Source organism: Protomyctophum parallelum, assembly GCF_964188405.1.
Source record: "Protomyctophum parallelum genome assembly, chromosome: 5".
Classification (NCBI taxonomy): Eukaryota; Metazoa; Chordata; class Actinopteri; order Myctophiformes; family Myctophidae; genus Protomyctophum; species Protomyctophum parallelum.
The window spans coordinates 35,946,687-35,965,794 of record NC_139702.1 but is presented as its reverse complement, the minus strand read 5'-3'; the positions used below and the strand labels follow the sequence as shown (position 1 = coordinate 35,965,794).

The 19,108-nt window shown below is 44.4% G+C and overlaps 1 protein-coding gene across 8 annotated transcripts in view; it reads left to right on the top strand.

The window, feature by feature from the left end:
- Window positions 1-19,108, top strand: part of LOC310858809 (receptor-type tyrosine-protein phosphatase delta-like) — a 192,122-nt gene that overhangs the window by 130,542 nt on the left and 42,472 nt on the right. For 3 of the 8 annotated variants that reach the window (XM_083765086.1, XM_083765087.1, XM_083765085.1), the window contains 12 exons: window positions 894-1,011; window positions 1,371-1,973; window positions 2,492-2,586; window positions 3,428-3,699; window positions 6,888-6,984; window positions 8,618-8,842; window positions 10,236-10,396; window positions 11,903-11,914; window positions 12,260-12,372; window positions 13,120-13,161; window positions 14,634-14,731; window positions 18,476-18,599. In XM_083765086.1, the coding sequence (XP_083621212.1) occupies window positions 894-1,011; window positions 1,371-1,973; window positions 2,492-2,586; window positions 3,428-3,699; window positions 6,888-6,984; window positions 8,618-8,842; window positions 10,236-10,396; window positions 11,903-11,914; window positions 12,260-12,372; window positions 13,120-13,161; window positions 14,634-14,731; window positions 18,476-18,599 (1,960 nt within the window). The remainder of the gene's footprint in view (window positions 1-893; window positions 1,012-1,370; window positions 1,974-2,491; window positions 2,587-3,427; window positions 3,700-6,887; window positions 6,985-8,617; window positions 8,843-10,235; window positions 10,397-11,902; window positions 11,915-12,259; window positions 12,373-13,119; window positions 13,162-14,633; window positions 14,732-18,475; window positions 18,600-19,108) is intronic. The other 5 variants (XM_083765090.1, XM_083765089.1, XM_083765092.1 and 2 more) reach the window with 3 other exon arrangements.

Here is a 19,108-nt window from a genome sequence, read left to right as displayed (position 1 = left end):
CATGGAAAGATAATACATAGATGACTCATATGGTCTGTTATTAAAAATGCAATCATGTGGATCTGAGGATGCGCATGGGAACAGATCACTGACTAGTGGCATCAGTTAGCTATCTATACAGTGGTTCTCAACCTGTGGGTTGGGGACCCCCACATGATCTTTTATTTTGTCATTACTTCATCAAAAGTAATCAACAAACAAATGTCAAATGATAATACAATTTAGGCATTTAGCAGACGCTCTTAATCCGGAGCGAATTACTTGACTTAATTAGGCAAGAACAAAAAAGCATGGGAATACATCATATAAAATGCATTTATCATGAAACATGCGTAAGCTAAGAACGTACAGTAACTAGAACATATCTACATAATGACACTATACATATAAACTATACATATTTACTATACTATGCTATACACATGTACTATGAAGTGCTATGACTATATACAATGCAATTATTGTGCTGTCTAAATTACATGACATGACATGACATGACATGACATGCTATAAGTCTGTTTCAAATAATAAGTAAGAGGCAAAGATTTTGAAAATATAGCGGAGCTTGTAGATTTAGATTTAATTTATCTGTGGAACCGAGACAAACTAAATGTAATGTAAGTGCTTGTCAAGGTGGAGGGCCTCCAGTTCAAATTAAATTAGATTATGTTGGGGGGTTGCGGCCTGAAAAGTTTGAGAACCACTGATCTATGACGTATTTATGATTTCATGAAAAATAAAATCTTTTGGTTCCACTGGATTTCTTCTCCATTTGTCCCTCCCTGACACTTTAGTTTAGTTTGTATTTGTTGACGAAATTGTCAATATATTTAGTTTTTTAGTAGAAAAAAGATAGTCGACAAACATTTTTTGAATGATATTGTGTCTTACAGGAGGTGGTCCTTGGAGACCTGAAGGCAGATACAGCGTACTCCGTATCAGTGGGGGCGTACACTGCCAAGGGGGACGGCGCACGCAGCAAACCTCAAATTGTCTGCACTGCCATGCCATGTAAGTATCAACACAAAAACAATGTCTTCCTTAAAAATACATTAACATTCATATACAGTACATTCACATTCAAGCTCGCGCGCACGCACGCACACAAACGCCGAGAGGCGCACTAAAGATTGTCCTAATTAGTAATGACCTGTGAGAATATAGCATCACTAATGATTATTAGAGGCCATTAAATGAGTGAATGAGCTGTGACTCATTATGACACACCGTGTCACAGTGGATGCAAGGGAAATGGGTTGGGAAAAGACCCATAAATGTCTACAGCTATAATAATCGCATTAATAACGTTTCATAAATATTGTTTTAACTGTTCCTCTCTTTCTCTCTCTCTCCCCCCTACCTCTCCTCAGTGCCTGAGAAGCCTACGCTGACAGTGAGCGCCAGTGGCTCCGACACCACCCTGCTACTGCAGTGGTCCCCTCCGCCCGGCGACCCCCCGCTCACCCCCGTCCTGGGCTACCGCCTGACGTTCGGCCGCGTCGACGTCACCCCGCCCGCCGTGCTGGAGTTCCCCGCCTCCGAGGAGGAGCGCCGCTACACGGCCCGGGACATCCACCGGGGGGCCGCGTACGCCTTCCGCCTCGCCGCGCGCAACAAGATGGGCTACGGCGAGGAGACGGAGGCGGAGGTCACCACGCCGGAGGACGCGCCCGCCGGGTACCCGGAGGGCGTCGTCTCCGAGGAGGCCTCGGCCAACTCCATGAGGCTGGCGTGGAAGTCGGTGCCTCTCGTGGAGCAGAACGGACGCGTCGTGATGTACTCGGTGTTGTACAAGGACGTGAACGGCAGGGGGAACGCCTCGGAGGCGCTGGTCGACGCTCCGCGCTCCGGCGTTTTGTTGGAGGCTTTGAGCGCCGACACGGTCTATGACGTCAGGGTGCGCGCGCACACGGCGGTGGGGCCCGGGCCCTACAGCCCCGCTGTTCAGTTTAGGACCATGCCACTGGATCAAGGTAGGACGCACACACACACACACACACACACACATCCTGAAAAATAACACTTTTGGACATATGAGGTTTCCACCCGGCAGAGATGATACACACATCAACACATCCAATCACCCACGCACATCTCCACAATCCCTCATCGCTTCACTTCATAGACATTTTGAACATGAGCAAGCTCAACATACAGTATATGCACATTATATGCACATACTGTACACACGCACACCTTGTTTTAACATACGTGTGTCCTTTTGCTGTTGGTTTGTCATTAGGCTTAGACCTTTATTCCCTTCCCCATGTCAAGGTAAGAGAAACAGTCTTGGTCAAGTATCTCTCTCTCTCTTCCAGTCATGCTAATGAAACCAAAGCCACAGTAGAGCTTACACACTAGTTTAAGACAGCCACAACAACGGGAGGACTTCAGGTAAGAAGACACTGGCTCTGTCTGCAGGGCACAGCGTGGGACCGTCCACTCATTATCATGTGTTTGTTTGTTCTGTTCTTGTTTGTCTGCGCCTCAGTGTTTGCTGCCAACTTCAGAGTCAAAGCTGCCATGAAGAACTCTGTGCTTCTGTCCTGGGAGATCCGAGACAAAAACCCTACCCAGCCCTTCACTGTGAGTCGTCACCCCCCCCACACACACACACACACACACACACACACACACACCCTTGTTTGCTGTTTGTAGTTTGCTTTTTGTCTAGCTTTTGACATCATAGGGAAGCCAAGTCTGTCGACTTTAAATGTTTTTTTAGAGCACTTTGTCGTACACATAGAGTACAGCCAAGTCTATGGGCTTTTAATGTTTGTTTACAGCACTTAAAACAAACATTACCGCAGGCGTCACTCACTTCATACGAGGGGGATTTTTTGATAGTGAGGCTTAAAAGTAGCAAAACATAGCTACTAACTACTAACTAAACAACAAAAATAGGGACGCCAGGTTGAAAGTGATTAAGTGTGTCTGTGGGTTTTATAATGTTTAAGTAATGCTTTTGGATATAGGTTTCTGAGGGACTGAGGGGCTCTTATTTTTTTACCCTGGCGCATTTATGTGTGAGACGGTGGCATGCACACATGCGTTAATGCACTACGACATACAGCCAAACTCACACAAAAACTCAGACAGTTTGTTGCGTGTTGTGTGTTTTTTAATTGTGGTGTAATTTAATCTAATTATTGTCTTGTCTTGAATGTATGCATTGACCCGAGCAAAATGATCTTCCGAGAGTTGAGACTAGAGAGCAACTGCAGTTTCTGCACGTAGGCTAGGCTATAATAGCCAGAATGATCATTGCGGCGAGAGGCGAACATGCAGCGGCAGCCGATTGCACGACAAAATGGGAACCGCCAACGCCGGTCGGGAAAAATAAATAAATAGACCAGTCATTCCCCAATTAGTGCGGGACATTCAGACCCAAATGACCCCCCTCCCTCCGGCGCCTATTATGCTTCAGATCCTGTACGGCAAGGCGCAGCAGTCGGTGGAGGTGGAGGTGGACGGCCAGCAGAGCCAGAAGCTGATCACGGGCCTGCAGCCCGACACGCAGTACTCCTTCCTGCTCACCAACCGGGCCAACAGCGCCGGTGCGGGCCTGCAGCACCGCGTCACCACCACCACTGCGCCCGACCTCCTGAAGGCCAAGCCCGCCATCGTGGGCAAGACCAACGCCCACGGCACGGTGACCGTGCAACTGCCCGCCGCGGAGGAGAGCGACGCTAAAGTCAGGTATGTGAACCCTTTACTTTGTTAGGACGGGGAACGCATCCGTGTGGCTTTATAGCGTTGAACCATTATGTTTAAACTTCGTTAGTTATTGAAATATAGCAGATCTACAAGCTCATAGCACGGCACCGCCACGGCACAGTGAACATTTTTAACTCAAATATTAGCTTCTAGGGGGTCCCTGGAACAACACATTTTCAGATGGGGGTCTGCGGCCCAATAGAGATAATTCCCGGGTCCTTGACAAGAACCACTGATATAGAACCATAGGATTGTAAGAAAACTGTCAAGACATTTTGTAGAATCTGGTCTCAGGTCTCAATGGGTTAATGCCCAAGGGACAGCTCGGTTTAAAAAAAAGAAGTGTACCACTGGAGGAATATAGGGGAGGGTTATGGCTTTCTAATCTCAGTCCAAGGGAAGGTCAGCTAATTTTACTTTGAGTCCAATGGAGGGTCATACAAATCTGAATTCATGAAATAGTCAGTCAATGAGGCAATGGCGGTTGTTTTGTTCCAATCAGATGGAGGGGCACATGTGGCATTTTATACTAGGGTATACATTTTTGAGTGGTGCAACCACTCCAAGGAACAACAATGTCCGTGTCCACCTAACTATGTGACGTTAACCCACCCACCCACCCACCCATGCACCTATGTGACTGTGAACACCAGTATGACTATTAGTACCAGTAGGGGCGCTGCACTGTTGCCTGCTAATGAGAGAGAGAGAGAGAGAGAGAGAGACTTCAGATTTCAGATTTTTATTGAAGGGACAGCCCCTTGAGATGCAGCATCTCATTTACAAGAGGGACCCATAAAAAACAAAATACAGAAAAGCATACTGTACACAAATACACAAAACATGCAGTACACAGATACAAACAGATATACAAATACATACATATATACAAAAATAGCTTGCTCACCCTCTTCCACCTACACCACCAACCACCACATAATACACTTAACAACAGGAACCCTAGATACTAGCTATAGCATCCGTATTTTGTACTGAAAATGTACATACTGTACTGTCATTGAAGACATCTGGTGTAGAGCAGGAGTGTCCACAATTTTCTTTTAACTTTTAACTTTTAACCCACGGCAAAATTGATTATCCCATTGCTGAAAATAGTGGCGCTGTCGTTACATAATAAGCCAGAGGCACTTGGGAAGGGAAATAGAGGGGGGGGGGGGGGGGTTGAATATTGGTAGGGCTATTTTTTGCATATAACTATGTAATGCTACTGACGTTGGTGTGCAACACTATTGAAAGCAAAACACTGCATTGTGTGTTTGAGCTGACTGAACCTTTTTGATACCAAACAATCAAGTCACATTAATTCAAGTGTCAGATCTTTTTTATATATATATTAAAATTATATTTTTAGGGACATGTGGTCTAGCACAAAGTGATCTACTGGTAGATCACGATTTGGGCACCCCTGGTGTAGAGGGATAAAATGGTAAATGGTAAATGGTGCATTTATATAGCGCCTTTATCCAAGGCACTTTACAGAGATCGTGCATTATATTCACCCATTCACACACACATGCATACACCAATGGCAGCGGAAACCATGCAAGGCACCAACTAGCACATCGGGAGCAATTAGGGGTTCAGTGTCTTGCTCAAGGACACTTCGACAGTAACTCTGGGGGAGCCCGGGTTCGAACTGGCAACCTTGCGGTTACCATCCAGGCACTCTACCCCTGAGCCACCCCCGCCGATAAAATGAGTGGCCCAAGTACAGACCCCTGGGCGACACTGATTAACAAAAAATATATAAGGTTTAAGTCAGGGGTGAGCAACTGAGCCACATGCGGCCCCCACCTTCACTTAATGCGGCCCGCATGTTAATATCAGAATACTGATATAGTATTGATTTCAGCTGTTACAATTCCAAACCCGCTTTAATTACTTCATGACTAGAATTAAATGACTAGTACTTAATGACTATAGTATTAACATGTTATTGTCTTTTTGTGTCCAATGTAGTTATGTTAACAGTTCATAAAGTTAACATAACTATAACTAAATGCATTTGAAATTCATTAAAAAGTTAACTTTTCACGTTTTCAATTCAATGCATTATTTTTCTTTAGAAACAAGGCCAACTAATTATGACCATGGCCCCCTTGTATATCAAACTACTGTCCCCGGTCACATATAGCAAAAATATCTGCCATTTTTGCTACGACGGTAACATGCACTGTGGCCCCTCTGGAGTGAGTATGGAAATATAGTGGCCCTCTCCTCCGTCGTCAAAGTTGCCCACCCCTGGTTTTAAGTGGTTGAAGGTACACAGTAAAAATCCTCAGTGTACAGACCTACTCCTACGGTCCATCTGGGTCTGTTCTGTGTGATAAATGAACCATTGCGTGGACGCTGGCAGCAGCCTGCGTTATCTACTCTGGCCGTTGCATGGAGGGCATCTCTCTGTAGATGTGCTGAATACAGACTGAGCACTCCCACGTTTTAACAGAGAGAAAAAAATGAGCAGAAAATGAGTAGCATCTTGGCTACTTTATAATGACACTGTTATGGCAGCGGACTTGTTTATTTCTACATTAAAATGTGCCATTGCAGGCGTCGCCACATCACTACTGGAATAGGAGGGAAATCCTCTGGGTTCTATGGAAGCATAACCAGTTAACACGTCGACCACAGTCTCTCACTCGCTCTATCCCAGTACATCTGAATACGAGTAGATTCTAAATGCTCTTGTTTTGTTTCTATTTTGTATCTTTTAAATTCCTCATAAAGGACTAACATTATTAGTGTATTTTTATTGTTTTATTTTGAAACGTCCTTTGATGTTCATGCCATCTTGGCACCGCGTGAGCGTCATTACCAAAGCCAGTTTCTTTGGAGAGCGCTCATTTTGGTTCATACGTGCAACTCTGCAAGGGTTTTTTAGATCAAACGCATGCCTTTTGAAATCAACGAAGCCAACAGCAAGGCCTCAAGGCTCATGAGACTCGCTCCGAGCCTGTGGCGAGCATTTTCCCGCGGACCATGCAACCGTTGTGCATGGTCAGCCGTTTTTCTGCACACGAGACCGTGGCGCGATCCCCACTAGGCGAGAACGCCTGCGTCACTCGCTCCCCGTCTGAAGCGGGCCTTTAGTGTACAAAATGTAACCAAACTCTGTGTGATGATGATGATGATGATGATGATGTGTTTAGGGGGGGCTATTATGTGGTGGTCCTGCCACTGAAGAAGCAGAGAGGAGGAAAGTTCCTGAACCCCTGGGAGGAGCCTGACCACATGAACCTGGATGAGGTGAGACTGGATGACACCAGCTAGTCATTAGGTTAGGTCAGACTGGATGACACCAGCTAGTCATTAGGTTAGGTCAGACTGGATGACACAAGCTAGTCATTAGGTTAGGTCAGACTGGGTGACACCAGCTAGTCATTAGGTTAGGTCAGACTGGATGACACCAGCTAGTCATTAGGTTAGGTCAGACTGGATGACACCAGCTAGTCATTAGGTTAGGTCAGACTGGATGACACTGCTAGTATATATATATTTTTGGTAGATCCATTTGTATTCCAACTCGTAGCGACTGGCGAGACTAAAAACAAACAGCGGGGACCAAAACAAAACGGAACCACCTTACCGGAACCAGACTTTTATTTTTATTTTCCCAGACCGGATCACGCGGGCGATTTTGGACGATGGCTATTGAAAGATCGGCAGCGCTGCGAGCTTGCACATCTGCTATTTTTGAACCCCATCGAAAATGTTTATATAAGAAAACATTTTCAGATGGGGGTCCGTGGCCAAATGTTTTTAGCAAAAGGCCGATGCACACCTCAGAAGGCTAGTGACTACTTAAAAAGGGTATCTTTCGCACACCGTCAGACACTTGCCAAAATGTTGCTCTTTATCGGGTCGACCTTTCGATCGATTAGACCTTCATCAGGACAGACAATCACAGACAACATTGTCTGTCCTGATGAAGGTCTAATCGACCCAAACGTCGACCCAATAAAGAGCAATATTTTGGCAAGTATCTGACAGTGTGCGGGACCCTTCCTTTGTCTTTCAAAGATACCCTTTTTAGGTCTGTGGCCAAATGGCATATTGATTTGGGGGTCCTTGACATGAAGGAGTTTGAGAAGCACTACCATAAGGGTCCATTTGGACTGTGTGAAACAGTGTGCTATTATAGACCAGAGAGATGGGATTGTTGAGGTGGAGCGCCACACCTACCATCAGCTCCCAGTACCAACCGCACAGCTTAAGATTGTACCCAAGCTATGCTACTCATACCACTAAATGATCGCTAGATCTGGCATCATGAAGTAGTGATTATGGTGACGATGATGATGATGTCGGTCATTAATGGACGTACAAAAAGTCATGATATTGTGGAGAGAGAGACTCCTCTGTCATTATCTGGGTCAATCCAAGCCAGCCAGGAAGAGGCCAGGTTTGTGGTGTATTGGTGGGGAGTCAGACTGGACAGTATGTAATAATATTCATATCATTTAGTGTTGAATGAACGTTCCACATTTTACTTTAATTGAAGTATGTCGAAATGGAAACTCAACATAATATGGTATTGTTTGACTTTGTATCGTATCGTATCGAAATGCAAAGAATCACTATCGAATCGTTTTGCAATGCAAATTATCAATATTATGTATACAGAAAAATGTTTAATCATTTTGCATTTTTTAACACAAAGTTTCTCTTCTGAGGGTCCCCGGCACAAAACATTTTCAGTTGCGGCCAAATATATATCAATTTGGGGGTCCTCCTTAGCAAGAAAAAGTTTGAGAACCACTGATTTAGAAGGTATTTGTAGAATCAACCTCACCCCCCCCCCCCCCCCCCCCTCCCCCTTCTCCATCTCTCTCTCCCCTCTTCTCTCTCTCTCTCTCCCCCGCCTCCTCCGTCCGTCCAGCTCCTCAAAGAGATCAACAGGACCAGCATCAGTCGAGCGCTGCGCGTCCGCAGACAGGCGGGCCAATCGGATCCCAAGGCCTACGTCTCCGCCCACTTCAAGACCCTCCCCCTGGAGTTCACCCTCGGCGACGCGCGCAACTATGGCGACTTCCGCAACCGGCCGCTGCAGAACGGACAGGAGTACGTGTTCTTTGTGCTCGCGCTGCTGGACCTGTCTGACAACGTGAGTGTGGGCACAGGGTACAACATGTATGCTAAATACTGTAGGTGGGCCGTGCCGAGCCTCGGGTTCCGTGAAAGAAATTACAATGTCAACTGCCCCTAGCGGCCTAGCATTAAGGCCGATAGAAGTGGATGTGTTGGATGCAGCTCAATGTGAACTTTACTCCGGTATCTAGTTTGTCGCCGTCCGACCTTCCTAGTCCGTTTTATGAAAGAAAAACAGCCAGTCGTCGATCGAAACTCGGCGAAAGTGGCAGTTTTCTAGATGTTTTGGCCATTATCTCCATAACGGAAGGTCCAGTTTAAAACTTGTTGTATGCATGACTTTGAGGACAAACACCTTTTCGGGTTTTCTAGGTTTTCAGTAGGGCCCAGTTAGGGCCGGGCCTTAATTTTCTTAATTCAGGCCCATTGAGAACTCTAGCAGTCCATGATAATGCACGTACTGTACATCCAAATAGAATTTCAGAAGGTTACTAGAGAAAATGAATGATATCTGGGCACTATTTAGGATGATCCCAAACTGAATTCAATCTACATTTTGACCTGAAACGGCATGCATAAGGTACTATACATACATACTGTTATCATCTAATTCCCTATTGAAGACAAAGCAATCAGTTCTTCAGGTCAAAATAAAAGTTAAATTCATTGAACTCGCTTTGGGAGCTTCCTAAACCGTTTGTGGATATAATTTCTTTGCACGCACGCACGCACAACGCACGCACGCACACACGCACGCTTATCATCTTTCATTCGTCCTAAGCCTCGCACACAGAGAGAACCGTCGTAATCGCATGGAGTAAAGTTCTCAGTCACCACGACTGAGTGGTGACTCATTTGGATTCCATTGAAGTCAGAATGTCACGCAACCCCAAAACAGCCAATCTACAATATTACAAACGTGTCGCACTTCTGCACCATTGAGAAACAGTCTTTGGGAAACAACTGTTTCACAAATCACTCTGCCTCTGGACTCGACATATTCAGCCGTGAGATTATTTTGCTTGAATCCATTAACACCGTGAAAGCATGTGTGTCATTCTGGATTTTAGCACATTGGCGATTCAAAAATAGCAGATGCACAAACCTACAGTGCCAGTGCGGCACATAGTGACTGACAAAAACATCTGCTGTTTTTGAACATAATCTCAATCGGCATCAGCCTCAGGTCTTTTAAACACGCTGACTCAAACAGTGTGGCAGTGTTGATTTCGACAGCAAATTTTGATTCGTGTGCTTGTGTGTGTGTGTGTGTGTGTGTGTGTGTGTGTGTGTGTGTGTGTGTGTGTGTGTGTGTGTGTGTGTGTGTGTGTGTGTGTGTGTGTGTGTGTGTGTGTGTGTGTGTGCGCGTGCGTGCGCGTGTGGGTGTGCGTGTGCGTTCCCTCCTGCAGACTGTGTACTCCACCAGTCCGTACTCGGACCCTGTCACGTCGTCGGAGGGAGACCCCCAGCCCATCGTGGATGAGGAGGAGGGTCTGCTGTGGGTGGTAGGGCCCGTGCTGGCCGTCATCTTCATCGTGTGCATCGTCATCGCCATCCTCCTCTTCAAGAGGTGAGAGTGACGGAGGGAGGGAGGGAGGGAGATTTGTTCAGAGAATCATATGTGACCAAATTTGACTGAGAGACTGCCATTGGATTTTTTTCATGTCATGAAAGCAGGGAATCATAGCTTCAAATTGACATATTGGTTGTTCAGTTTGACCCAACAGTTTTGGAGATATGGCTTATAGAATAATGTCTTGTAGAAAACAGTGAGTTGAGAAAACAGGCTTGAAAGGTTCACTTCTGTGGTCTCTATCATTACACCTAGCTTTTAAGCATCTATTTCATATAATTTACATGTCGATTTTAGCTCTGACACTTATTGCGAACGCAGTGATTGTGAACTCAGTGAGCACTAACTATGAGACCCTGCAGATCATGTCTGTGTGTGTGTGTGTCTGTCTGTCTGTCTGTGTGTCTGTCTGTCCCGCTGTGACACCACCCGCCCGCCACCAGAGGGCGCAGCTGTAGCACACACACACACACACACACACACACACACACACACACACACACACACACACACACACACACACACACACACACACAACAACCACACACACACACACACACACAGTAGAAAACTTAAAAAAAATTACTAACTAAAAAGAAAAGTACGTAATTTATTCTAATTGTTGTTATTGCAATTTACGAGTTGCGTTCGCTTCCCGCGTTTGCGCGTCTTACTTGTTTCATACATGCTCTAGTATGTGAAGACTGCCTGTGCTTTTTTGGAGAAAAGAAAATATAGTTTTTCTCCTCTGCTGAAAAGCTGGAATTTGCGCGATGGCAGTCTCTCAGTCAAATATGGTCATTATATTTAGTGCATGGTCCTTGAGGGGGGATCCCTCAAGCTATGCTGTTTTTACTTTTTATTCCTATTTCTTGCCATGCTTTTAACTCTATAAGCATTCTGAGACTCGAGAGAATGTACTGTAAAGTGCTATGTAAATAAAATGCATTATTATTATTCTAAATGAGGGTTGGTAACCAAATGGACCCTTATTAGATCTTTTTAACTCTTGAGAGCGTAAAATTTGTGCATATACAATAAGTCGTATGACCAAAAGCGATAATGGCCAATTTACAAGCTCACAACACGTGATGGGAGCTTGTAAATCTGCCATTTTTTTTATATTGTTTTGATATCCAAAATTGTAAAGAATCTGATTTTTGGAATTTTGGAAACTTAACTTAAGCCCCGTATAAACTATAATAAATAGTAAAAAATAGCTCATCTACAAGTTACACAAAATCTAGACCCACAGGTGAAAGTGGATTAACCCATTTTGGGCAGGAACCCCTTTTGGTGTTTTAAACATTATGTTATAATTTAGCTATTGAAAAATAGCAGATCTACAAGCTCATAGCGCAAGCTCGTAGCTATCAGGCCTAAAGTGATTAAAAGGAAATGTCGGTAACTTTCACCAGCATGTGTACCACCTGTGTCCTCTGATACTAACGTGATTCATCTCATTTCTTCTTATCGCCGCTCCCAACGCCGTTTTGGATCCAGCAAACCTGACAGGTGAACAAACTCCATAAAATATCCCCCCCACCTCTCCCCCTCCTCTCTGCCCTGCTGCAGTTATAGCGCCAAACAGCTCTTCAAAGCCTAACCAAATAGCTTTTCATGACTTACAAAGTAGTGTTTGCCCGGGCCCGGGCCCCGCTGACGCCGGCACATTCAAAATAATTACACCATGCCAACACGCTTTAATGATTGCTCAGATCATTGCTTACTTTAAAGGCGTGCATGGTAATCTTTGCAACACTCGCTCCGTGCATTTAGAGATGTGTAAAAGGTGTGTTGTGTGTGTGCGTGCTCGCGCGTGTGTTTGTGTGTGCGCTGTATGATGTGCTATTGATCCAGGAAAAGGGCAGAAGCGGAGGGCCGGAAGGGAAGTTTCCCCTGCAGTAAGGCCATGTCCTCCCACCACCCCACCGACCCTGTGGAGCTGCGGAGGATCAACTTCCAGACTCCAGGTATAGCATGCAGCATAGAGCTGCCATGAACACTAGGGCATTCACTTCTAGTCATTTTTACTAGTTGACTAGTTGCCTAGTTTACTAGTCAACTAGTCGACTGGTTGTTTAACTACCTATTATATAAAAGAATAATAAAAAAAAGTTGTTGTTTTTTGTTTGTTTTTTGGAAATACATATTTGTACATTTAAAAACTGTGTACATTGGTGAACTATAATCTACCTGATCTTGAGGCCTACAAAAAACATTACTTAAGTAAACGTATCAACACTGCAGTGTAGAAGTACTGTACTCTTGTCAACTATTGGCATTGAAATGCACTAAAATTACCAAAAGTAGATGCATTGTGATCTTGTAGGTGAGCTAGTGTTGTAGCGTATGTTTTCTAGTAATAATCAAAGTAACTAGTAGGCCTAACTAGTAAGCTTTCAAATAATTAATACAGTGGAGTAAAAGTGGTATTTTTGCCTCTGAGATGTAATTGGAAGTAAAAGTACTGGAAATTAAAGTACAAATACCTCAAAATTATACAGTACAGTACTTGAGTAAATTATACATTTGGTTACTTTCCACCACTGCTCACGAGACACATGCACGCACACACACTGACACACTGACGCACGCACACACACACACATGCTCCCACACCACAGACACACACACACGTGTTAATATTGATTCAACAAGTTGTTGTTTTATTGATCAGGTAAATAGATTAATGCTGGTGTTGTTGTTTTCCCTTACAGCCTACCGTGTGTCTGTGTACCGCGGTTATCGACGCTTGTCAAGTTAGTTGGTCTTATAGTCCACCTCAGATCCTCTTCTCTTTCACCTGTTGCTGTTCATCCTTTTTCTAAATATTCTTTTTTCCTATTTTTTCTTTCTATCTTTCTTTCTGTCTCGTTTTCCTTTCTGTGTTATTCTATACACGGTCAGACGAACTAACACATTCAGTTCAGTTCATCTCCTGCACTGTGTGTATAAAAGCAGTGGTTCCCAAACTTTTTATGTCAAGGACCCCCAAATTGACACTAATTAGCCCGCGTACCGCGTAAGATATGCCAGGGACCCCCATAATAGAAGATATTTTACGGCTCTAGCAGTGATTCTCAACCTGTTTAATTTCAAGGACCCCCAGTTTGACATGCATTAGTCTACGGACCCCCTATTTAAAGTCATTTCTATCTCTGACACCCCAATTTGTATTGTAAAATCAATGTTAATTTAACTCTGAGAGTGTACAAATGGAACCAAATGGACCATCCATTTGGTTCCATTTGTACACTCAGAGTTACAGACCCATAAGGGTCTATTTGGTTACAAACTATATTTTGGATGGGGATCCCCTGGAACTCCCTCAAGGACCCCTGGGGGTCCCCGCCGGACCCCACTTTGGGAACCACTGGTGTAAAGGATAAAGCTTGTCCGAATGAAAAGAAATAACAGCCGCACATCACACAACGCTTCTGGAATATTAAACAGGCTCCCACCGGCCGCTTTCCTCTACTTTAATGAGCTCTATGCACACACGCCATTTTGGAAAGAACTTGGGCCCCTTTCCTACTTCCGTTACAGCCAGGTGTTACCGATGATACTAATGAAGGCTCCAGTTCCATTCAGGTCAAACAGAGTCACGGTGCTGATATTGTGCATGTTGGCTCACTGTCCTTGAGTGGGTTCCAAATGGCCCCATACGGGTGTGTAACTCTGAGAGTGTGCAAATGGAACCAAATGGACCCTTACTTGGTTCCACTTGTACACTCTCAGAGTTATTGGGGTCCCTGAAACTAAAAGGTTTGAGAACCACTGCACAATAAATTGAACGGAGCCTTAATTTGTATAATCAGTAACACCTGTGAAGGAAGTAGGGGAAGTGGCCCGGAAGTAGGAAGAGTTGTTCTGTGTGCATAGAGCCCATTGTTATCCATACTGTACCAGCAATGGTCATAATTCTGAAGACATGTTACCCTGCTTCAGTAACAATGGTCATATACTCTGTAGACATGTGTTACCATGCTTCAGTAACATTGAGAACATGCCCATTGTTCTTCCCATCTGCCACCAACAGAGATAAAATGGTCACCTAACAAGACACACTTTTCCATTTGCTTCCTCTGCTGGCCGTGGACAGAGCACTAAACAACGCCTCCCCCCGAGACGCTTACAGCACCTAAGTATTACAATTTCCCCTCAGAAAGACTTCTGCCTAACTGTGAATCAAAATGGAACCCTTTCTTTTTTCTGTTTCTGTGTTGGACAGGCATGGCTAGTCACCCGCCTGTTTCCATCTTGGAGCTGGCAGATCACATCGAGCGCCTCAAGGCAAACGACAACCTCAAGTTCTCTCAGGAGTATGAGGTATGGTTGGTGTTCTAATCTACCGCTCTGTCTGGGAAATCTGTACGCAGTGCATGTGGAAGAAGTACTCTGATTTTATGTTTTACTCAAGTAAAAGTAGCAATGCCACAATGCAATATAGAAATACTCTGTTACAAGTAAAAGTCCTGAATTCAAACATGTACTTGAATAAAGCCCCAAAAGTATTGCCACAGTAAGCCAAATATACCAAAAGTGAAAGTACCTATTATGCAGAATGTCCCATTCTGCTACTTTTAAAAATCAAATGTTTTTACTAGCTTTCCTTACTGCTAGACTTTATAATATTAATATATTCTAAAGTATAGCAGTAAGGAAAGCTAGTAAGCTAGTAAGTAGCTAGTAAGGAAAGCTATCAAATAACTGTAGTAGTACAATATTTGCCTCTGAGATGTAGTGGAGTAAAACTATTGACAATATTCAATAGTGAAGTAAAGTAAAAGTACATCAAAATTGCATTTAAGTACAGTACTTGGGTAAATGTACTGGCGTAGAGAGTGTGCCCAAAGCATCAGTTTAAATGAATGAATCTTTGATGTCAGCAAGAGGATTTCATGTGATTTCCAGTTTAAGTGAAGCACTAGTTCTGATGTGTGTCACTGTCTACACAATGAGAAACATTCCACCCATCTCAATCAACTACTGAAGCCTCTTCATTTCGCCGTCCCTTGTGTTGTAGTTATCTTGACGGACACGAGAGAGCATCTCGATTAAGTGAAGTCTTCCAGTCAGGGAAATTGAAATTGAAAAGTTCAAAGGGAGTCTTCTTACAGCCAGATGGTTATCAGGCCCTCATTTCCACGCTCCAGACGAGAGAGAGAGAGAGAGAATCAGACAGAGAGAAGCGATAGATAAAAAATGGCTGAGAGACGGAGAGCAGACCGGTCAGGTGATAATTATGCTGTTGTGAAAAGTACATCTTCTGTGCGAGAAGGAGGAGGGGGGAAGCTTTTTGATTCGTTTTCCCCTATATAACACGTGCTGCATTTGATGTGCATCACAGAACCGTAATGAACCGTTTGTTGGAAGACATCAATGCACCAGAACAAACCCAATCAGATTCAGAAGTGCTTTCCCAATATGCTTCTCTGACAGTGAGCTCCACAGGGAGCCCTGCGGTATTAATACTTTTATCACTAACCTTTGAAGAATCACCCGGTATTGAACGTAGTTCCATTTCGCGACCGTCCGCCTTAAAATAGCACCGTTGTTTCTCAAATTGTCGAGACATAATATTCCTCCACCGTCGTCCAAAACAAAGAAGTGAACGCAGAGCGACACGGAGGCTGCCATGATTCACCATAGGAATGCATTGCGACTCCATTATCCAGAAGTTCCTGAGAAGCCAGTGTCAATTAACTTTTTTCCGTTCACGTGATCCAAACGTGTGACGTACATATCCCCAGTAAGGCTATCTAAGGTTGAAGCTGCCACTACCTACTGGCGACAAGAGGAACTGCAGCACTTTCATGGAGGTGGACGGATGTTCATGACGTCACGCGCGTCACCCCCGGCTAGGCTAAACTTCCGCTCGCTCGAGCCATTGAGTTATAATTGTACTTCCGGCAGTCTTCCGGGTGCTTCAAAACGCCACTGAGCAACTTCCATTGACATTAATAGCTTGGGGGTGAGGCCCAATTCATTACAATGGCGGCGGGGGTGTCGTGTGGGCGCTTTCCTCCTCCGCTCTGCTGTTGTGATCGCCACTTTGGAATATTTTTGAACACTACGACAAGCAATTACACCATGTTCAAGTCAGCACAGTGTCTCTTCAAAGGACACCGCAGGGAAACGGTTAAACCAGTGGACTCCAGTGGGGCAAAGAGTCTGATTAGGACTCAAATTGGCAACCAGAGGATAGAGAGGATAGATGGAGATGTCTGTTACGGTCTGGTTCACAAACGCTTTAGCTGGAGATCCAAAAAACGAATTTGATGTCTCGCCTATAGTGAAAATAGCCAATCTACAAGCTCCTCCACAACGGCTTGTGATTTATTGATTGATTGAAATATTTATTAACAGTTTGCAGAATTACAGTACATTTCAAGCACAAACTCAATACAAAGACTGTTAACTGTGAGTGGACGACCCAATTAAGCATTACACTTGTTTACAAGAGGGTCCACCTTGTTCAATTCATCAAAACATTTAGAGACGTACAAATAGACACTTCTATATAGTCAAAGAACAGAACAGGAATTCATCATAAAGGAGGTAAGAAGGGAAAAGAAACATATACAGTGAGGGTAAAAAGAGGGGGGGGGGATTCAGATTTTACGGGGGCCAGTTTCGAATTGCAGCCGCCCGTAGGTGCCTTTTGAGAGCGGTTTTGAAGGAGTCAAGGGATTCGCATGTCTTAATGCCTGCTGGTAGGGCGTTCCACATTTTGGTGGCATAGTATCCATTGTGATGCTACTGTATGGATAGATAGATATAGCCCCTAAAATCTACTTTTAGATAGACGGACCCAGATATGACGTGCAGCGTTAAAAAAACGGAATAAGGATGTTTTGTAATTAAAACGGTTGGAGGCCATATGTAACCATGCTGATGGGCTGTGCATTCTCTCTGCATGACTGTGTGCTTTGTTCAGTACTAACCCTTTAACGAGGGAGCGAGATGGAGGGATAGAGAGAGACCCAAAATGACTGTGGTGCAATAATAAGATACACATGATGATGCATGGGCAGAGAATAGAAAGTGGTACCCCCCCCCCCCCCCCCACTTCTCTCTCTCTCTCTCTCTCTCTCTCTCTCTCTCTCTCTCTCTCTCCCCCCCCCTCTCCCACAGGCTCGTTCAATACCCCTCCCCTCCAATTTTTTTCCCCAAACCTCCGCCACTAATTATGTGTCGTAAAATATTCAAAATTGCTAAATTGCCCTGGCTTTCATCCCTCTCTCTCCGTCCTTCTCCAACAAACAGCCCCACAGTGACCTCATGTCTGCCTCTCCTTGGCTAACAGCCATCTCGCTCATGCTGTAATTACCCGGCAGGAACTTAATGTGTTGGTCTAACACAACCAACCTTTCTCTCCCAGAGGAATTCATTGCGTTTATATCATCTGGCCCTGCGAGCCAGGCCCTCATTTGAAAGTCAAAGAAGCGGGCTGCGGGGCGGGGGGAACGCGCACATGGCTACATGATTTTTCTTCCTGTAAATAGAGAGCATTATGTTGCCCATTATTCTCGTCCAGCATGACATGGAGCCTTATTTAAGTCATTATGTGTCCGGTTGGCAGTAGCAATGTGGAGCAAAACACATCTAGGGTATTGCATAAGACACAGGGGTTCCCAATTAAATGTTTCTATGCCAAGGACCACCAAATAGCCATACAGCCATAAAGATATTGAGAAATTTGTCGCCATTCGACATTTAGGGAGTTTGTAGATTTGCTATGTTTTAAAATGGTTGAAATATGTCTTCCTCTGTCATGTATACCGTATATATATATATATATATATATATATATATACTGTATATACGTCACACACACACACACACACACACTATAGGTAGGTACTACATATATACACACAACACATATAATATACATACATACACACCACTGGTTCTCAAACATTTTCATGCCAAGGCCCCTTGGAACATCCTTAAGTTGCCCTAGCGGGGGGGGGGGGCACTTAGAGAACCACTGGTATATACACAACATTACAGGTATGACCTTGGGAAATAACCTATCAATGTTGTTCGTGTGTGTGTGTGTTGCAGTCTGTTGACCCTGGCCAACAGTTCACTTGGGAAAACTCCAATCTGGAGGTGAACAAGCCAAAGAACCGCTACGCCAACGTCATCGCCTACGACCACTCCAGGGTCGTTCTCTCAAGCATTGAGGGTAAGAAAAACGTGTGCGAGTGTACTTCTGTGATAGTGTCTGTGTGCATTAAGACTACATAATTTTTTTTTTTTAAATGCATAATTTTGTGTTAACTTAGATTGGACACATAGTGCTATATATTGCGCCCCCCTTACCGCTTAAGATGTTTTACTATTTTGAAAAACATTTTCCAATAGTTCAAATAGCCGATCTACGAGCTCACAGTGTGTCGACGTCGATCGGCTACTTGAACTATTTTAAAATGTTTTTTCTAGATACCGGTAGTAAAATATGGCCAAGAAGTTTAGAGATAAAGTGTTTGGCGCGCCCAAGATAGGGCCATAAGGGTAATGCTGCATTCACATGGAATCAGGCAAGCCGTAGACGGCAAACCGGACTTCATTTTAGCGGACGGGAGCAGGACGGTAAACAGAACAGGACGGCCCGGCAGCCAGAACCGGCGACGGTAACGGCAGCCGGCATCAATGTTAAAATATTTAATCTATTTACCGTTCCGTGCCGTCCAG